The 6,790-nt window shown below is 46.9% G+C and overlaps 1 protein-coding gene across 1 annotated transcript in view; it reads left to right on the top strand.

The window, feature by feature from the left end:
- LOC112080523 (inactive heparanase-2-like) overlaps positions 1-4,938 on the top strand; it is an 87,114-nt gene extending 82,176 nt beyond the window's left edge. Inside the window, exon 9 of the mRNA XM_024146310.2 lies at positions 4,680-4,938. Coding sequence (XP_024002078.2) covers positions 4,680-4,842 — 163 coding nt within the window. The 3' untranslated portion in view covers positions 4,843-4,938. The remainder of the gene's footprint in view (positions 1-4,679) is intronic.
- The last annotated feature ends 1,852 nt before the right edge of the window (positions 4,939-6,790 follow it).

Genomic DNA, 6,790 nt, shown 5'->3' with positions numbered 1-6,790 from the left:
AGCTTCTGAAAGAGCAGCATATGGAAGTGTAATTTAATTTACATTATAGTATATAAAAGGATATTTAGACTTTTCCCCTATTTTCTTTCTTTCTGTCTCCTTCTAGTCCCCCTTCCTGTCTCTCTCTTGCTCTCTGTTTTCTCTCTTCATCTCTGTTTCTCTCTCATTATCCACTTCCCTGCTCCCCAGTGCTTTAACTAGCTAACATAAATCCTGTGAGAGGCGTTAGTGAAGATCAAACATTGGGTCTGAAGCCTGCTGTTTTACACACATTAGCAGCCCGAGCCGAAAGAGAGAGAGAGTTCACCCTTCAGCTCTTGTATTTTCAAAAGAAAGCCAAGTTGTGGGTTGATAGTTAGGTGTTGCCTGAACCATATATACAATACCAGTAAATGTTTGGACACACCTACACATTCAAGGGTTTTTCTTTATGTTTACTATAATCTACTTGTAGAATAATAGTGAAGACACCAAAACTATTAAATAACATGTAAGGGAAACATGTAGTAACCAAAAAAGTGTTAAACAAATCATTCCAACCTAGCTTCGTGAGGAATGATTTCCAACAGTCTTGATGGATTCCCACATACAGTTGAAGTTAGAAGTTTACTTACACCTTAGCCAAATACATTTAAACTCAGTATTCACAATTCCTGACATTTAATCCGAGTAAAAATTCCCTGTTTTAGGTCCAGTTAGGATAGCAGCACTGTTTTTAAGAATATGAAATGTCAGAATAATAATAGAGAGATTGATTTATTTCAGCTTTTATTTCTTTCAATCACATTCCCAGTGGGTCATAAGTTACATGCACTCAATTAGTATTTGGTAGCATTGCCTTTAAATTGTTTAACTTGGGTCAAACGCTTCGGGTAGCTTTCCACAAGCTTCCCACAATAAGTTGGTGTGAATTTTGGCCCATTCTCCTGACAGAGCTGGTGTAAACGTGTAGGCCTCCTTGCTAGCACACACTTTTTCAGTTCTGAACACAAATTGTCTATGGGATTCAGGTCAAGGCTTGTGATGGCCACTCCAATACCTTGACTTTGTTGTCTTTAAGCCATTTTGCCACAACTTTGGAAGTATGCTTGGGATCATTGTCCATTTGGAAGACCAATTTGCGACCAAGCTTTAACTTCCTGACTGATGTCTGAGATGTTGCTTCAATTTATTCACACATTCTTCTCTGACCTCATGATGCCAATATATTTGTGTGAAGTGCACCAGTCCCTCCTGCAGCAAAGCACCCCCCATAACATGATGCTGCCACCCCTGTGCTTCACGGTTGGGGTGGTGTTCTTCGCCTTGCAAGCTTCCCCTTTTCTCCAAACATAACGATGGTCATTATTGCCAAAACAGTTCTATTATTGTTTTCATCAGACCAGAGGACATTCTCCAAAAAGTACTTGCAGTTGCAAACCGTAGTCTGGGCTTTTCTAATGGCGGTTTTGGAGAAGTGGTTTCTTCCTTGCTGAGCGGCCTTTTCAGGTTCTGTTGATATAGCACTCGTTTTACTGTGGATATAGATCTTTTGTACCTGTTTCCTCCAGCATTCTTCACACGGTCCTCTGCATGTGTTCTGGGATTGATTTGCACTTTTCGCACCAAAGTATGTTCATCTCTAGGAGACAGAAGGCGGTTCTCCTTCCTGAGCGGTATGATGGCTGCCCTGCGCGTCCCATGGTGTTTGTACAGATGAACGGGGTACCTCAGGAATTTGGAAATTGCTCCCAATTATGAACCAGACTTGTGCAGGCTACAATTTTTTTCTGAGGTCTTTGCTGATTTTCTTTTGATTTTCCCATGAATGTCAAGCAAAGAGAGCCACTGAGTTTGAAGGTAGGTCTTGAAATACATCCACAGGATACACCTCCAATTGACTCAAAATTATGTCAATTAGCCTAACAAATGCTTCTAACGCGTATGACATCATTTTCTGAATTTTCCAAACTGTTTAAAGGCACAGTTCAACTTAGTGTATGTAAACTTCTGACCCACTGGGAATTGTGATACAGTGAATTATAAGTGAAATAATCTGTAATCTGTCTGTAAACAATTGTTGGAAAAATTACTTGTGTCATGCACAAAGTAGATGTCCTAACCGACTTGCCAAAACTATAGTTTGTTAACAAGAAATTTGTGAGTGGTTGAAAAACGAGTTATAATGACTCCAACCTAAGTGTATGTAAACTTCCGACTTCAACTGTATGCTGAGCACTTGTTTGCTGTTTTTTCTTCACTCTGCGGCCCTACTCATCCCAAACCATCTCAATTGGGTTGAGGTTAAGGTGATTGGGGAGGCCAGGTCATCTGATGCAGCACTCCATCACTCTCCTTCTGGGTCAAATAGCCCTTACACAGCCTGGAGGTGTGTTTTGGGTCATTGTCCTTGTTGAAAAACAAATTGTTGGTCATTGTTGAAAAACAAATGATAGTCCCACAAAGCGCAAACCAGATGGGATGGCATATCGCTGCAGAATGATGTTGTAGCCATGCTGGTTAAGTGAGCCTTGAATTCTAAATAAATTACAGACAGTTTCACCAGCAAAGCACCCCCACACCATCACACCTCTTCCTCCCTGCTTCACGGTGGGAACCACACGTACGGAGATCATCCGTTCACCTGCTCTGCGTCTCACAAAGACATGGCGGTTAGAACCAAAAATCTCACATTTGTACTCATCAGACTAAAGGAGAGATTTCCACCAGTCTAATGTCCGTTGCTCATGTTTCTTGGCCCAAGCAAGTCTCTTCTTATTATTGGTGTCCTTTAGTAGTGGTTTCTTTGCACTAATTTGACCATGAAGGCCTGATTCACACAGTCTCCTCTGAACAGTTGATGTTGAAATGTGTCTGTTACTTGAACTCTGTGAAGCATTTATTTGGGCTGCAATCTGAAGTGCCACTCAAGTGAACATGTCCTCTACTGCAGAGGTAACTCTGGGTCTTCCTTTCCTGTGGCTGTCCTCATAAGAACCAGTTTCATCATAGCACTTGATGGTTTTTGCAACTGCACTTGAAGAAACTTCCAAAGGACTTGACATTTTCAGGATTTACTGACTTTCGTGTCTTAAAGTAATGATGGACTGTTGTTTCTCTTTGATTATTTGAGCTGTTCTTGCCATAATATGAACTTGAACTATTACCAAATAGTGCTATGTTCTGTATACCACCCCTACCTTGTCACAACACAACTGACTGGCTCAAACGCATTAAGAAGGAAAGAAATTCCACAAATGAACTTTTAAAATCAAAATACATTATATTAAATCACATGAACCGAATACAACAGGTGAAACAACCTTACAGTGAAATGCTTACTTACAATCCCTAACCAACAATGCAGTTATAAAAAATATGGATAAGAATAAGAAATAAAAGTAACAAGTAATTAAAGAGCAGCACTACAATAACAATAGCGAGACTATATACAGAGGGGCACCGGTTAGTTGAGGTAATGTGTACATGTAGGTAGAGTTATTAAAGTGACTATGCATAGATAATAACAACAGGGAGTAGCAGTGGTTTAAAAGAGGGGCAATGCAAATAGTCTGGGTAGCCATTTGATTACATGTTCAGAAGTCTTATGGCTTCGGGGTAGAAGCTGTTTAGAAGCCTCTTGGACCTAGACTTGGCACTCCGGTACCGCTTGCCATGAGAAATCAGAGAGAACAGTCTATGACTAGGGTGGCTGGAGTCGTTGACCATTTTTAGGGCCTTCCTCTGGCACCACCTGGTATAGAGGTCCTGGATGCCAGGAAACTTAGCGATGACTAGAAAGCTGGTGACGTCGACCACCAAACGCCGCCAGAACAAGGAGAGGGGCCGACTTCGGCGGAAGTCGTGACACCCTTGAACGAATAGGTGTGTCCAAGTATTTGACTGGTACTGTATATATGTCTCTGAGTCTTGTTTTTCCCCCTGAGAAATTGTTACAAAATTGCCCTTTAATCTTTATAACCGTGTTAATGATTTGCTATTTCGCTGTGTTTAATGTTGTTTTGGCATGGACATTGAAACATTGCATGGATTCATTAGCGTTCACGTTCAGTTAGCTAGTGTACCGCTGACTTACTACAGGGCTCCACTCACAGACGACGGGACAGGAACACGTCTATTGGAATCTGTCAGTCTCATAAAAATACAGCATTGTTGCAAGATCTAAGTAACATTTGTGTGAAGAATTTTGTTTGTGTTATTTCGTAGGGCTATTTATTTTAGGATATCCTAATCCCCAGGGGTTGAAACTCTTCCCAGTGCTCTCTGAGGCAGACTTTAATGAGTTTGTGATCAGTTCCTTGTCAGTTAGTTGTATTAGACTAGGAATTCACCCATGATAGTGCAAATCAATTCATGATTTGCCTGGAATTGAGAGAAAATAAACCCCAACCTAGCCACTCTTCCATCTAGTTAAGAAGGATCACATCTGTCACAAAACCGCCTGTCAGGACGGTGCCATTATGGAACTTTACCTCCCCCTAGTGTTCAGATGACTGTACATGCAGCCTCAGGACTGCTGCTCTACCACTCCAGCTTTGTGCAGAAGTGAAACCCTTTCTCCTCTCCCACACTTCCTTCTCTCGCCCTCTCTCAACTATCCTTCTCCTCTCCCCCTCCTCTTTTATCTTTCATTCCACTCTCTTCATCTCTCTAACTCCACTCTCTCCTGTCTCCCCCAGGTCAGTCCAGTTGAACGGAGAAAAGTTGTTGATGGTGGACAACGAGACGTTCCCGGAATTGAAGCCTCAGACGCTGCGGGCCGGGAAGACGATAGCCATGCCCCCGATGACCATCGGCTTCTACGTCATCAGGAACATCAACGCTTATGCCTGCCGCAGATAATCCTCAGCATACTCCTCCTCACTCTTCACCCCTCACCCTTTACCCTTCACCCCATACTCCTCCTCACCCTTTACCCCTCACCCTTTACCCCTCACCCCTCACCCTTTACCCTTCACCCTCCTCCTCACCCTTTACCCCTCACCCTTTACCCCTCACCCCTCACCTTTACCCTTCACCCCATATCCTCCTCACCCTTTACCCCTCACCCTTACCCTCACCCATTTACCCTTCAACCCATACTCCCCCCACCCTTTACCCCTCACCTTTTACCCCTCCACCCCTTTACCCCTCACCCTTTAACCCTTTACCCTTCAACCCATATTCCCCCTCACCCTTTACCCCTCACCCTTTACCCCTCACCTTTACCCTTAACCCCATACTCCTCCTCACCCTTTACCCCTCACCCTTGACCCCTCACCCTTTACCCTTCAACCATACTCCCCTCACCCTTTACCCCTCACCCTTTACCCCTCACCCCTCACCCTTTACCCTTCACCCCATACTCCTCCTCACCCTTTACCCCTCACCCCTTTACCCCTCACCCTTTACCCCTCACCCTTCACCCCATACTCCTCCTCACCCTTTACCCTTTACCCCTCACCTTTACCCCTTACCCTTCACCCCTCACCCTTACCCTCACCCTTTACCCCTCGCCCTTTACCCTCACCCTTTACCCCTCACCCTTCACCCCATATCCTCCTCACCCTTAACCCTTACCCCTCACCTTTTACCCTCACCCGTCACCCTCACCCTTTACCCTCACCCATACTCCTCCTCACCCTTTTACCCCTCACCCTTTACCCTCACCCTTCACCCATACTCCTCCTCACCCTTTACCCTCACCCTTTACCCTCACCCTTCACCCCATACTCCTCCTCACCCTTTACCCTCACCCTTTACCCCTCACATTTTACCCCTCACCCTTCACCCCTCACCCTTTACCCCTCACCCTTACCGCTCACCCTTTACCCCTCACCCTTCACCCCATACTCCTCCTCACCCTTTACCCTTTTTACCCCTCACCCTTTACCCCTCACCCTTTACCCCTCACCTTCCCTACTCCTTCTCACCCTTTCCCTCACCCTTTACCCCTCACCCTTCACCCCATACTCCTCCTCACCCTTTACCCCTCACCCTTCACCCCTCCTCACCTTTACCCCTCACCCCATACTCCTCCTCACCCTTTACCCTCACCCCATACTCCTCCTCACCCTGTACCCTCACCCATACCCCCCTCACCCTTTACCCCTCACCCATACTCTCCTCACCCTTTACCCCTCACCCCACCCTTCCCACCTCACCTCACCCTCCCCACCCACACTCCTCACCCCTCCCACCCCCCCACACTCCTCACCCCTCACCCTCCCACCCTCACCTTCCCCCACACTCCTCACCCCTCACCCCCACCCTTTCCCCCCACACTCCTCACCCTTTACCCCTCACCCCATACTCCTCCTCACCCTTTACCCCTCACACCCATACTCATCCTCACCCTTACCCTCACCCCACCCTTCCCACCTCACCCTCACCCCTCACCCTCCCCCCACACTCCTCACCCCTCACCCTTCCACCCTCACCCCCCCCCACTCCTCACCCCTCACCCCCCCCACTCCTCACCCTACCCCACCCTCCCCCCACACTCCTCACCCTTACCCCTCACCCCATACTCCTCCTCACCCTTTACCCCTCACCTCACCCTTCCCACCTCACCGCTCACCCTTTCCCCCCCCATACTCCTCACCACTCACCCTTTACCCCTCACCCTCACCCTTCCCACCTCACCCTCACCCTTCCCCCCACACTCCTCAGCTCTCACCCTTCCCCACCACACTCCTCACCCCCACCCTTCCCCCAAACTCTACCCCTCACCCTTCCCACCACCCTCACCCTTTTCCCCCACACTCCTCACCACTCACCCTTCCCCCCACACTCCTCACCTCACCCCCAC

This window comes from Salvelinus sp. IW2-2015, unplaced genomic scaffold (genome assembly GCF_002910315.2).
Source record: "Salvelinus sp. IW2-2015 unplaced genomic scaffold, ASM291031v2 Un_scaffold16363, whole genome shotgun sequence".
Lineage (NCBI taxonomy): Eukaryota > Metazoa > Chordata > Actinopteri > Salmoniformes > Salmonidae > Salvelinus > Salvelinus sp. IW2-2015.
This window is presented reverse-complemented; position numbering and strand designations above follow the sequence as displayed.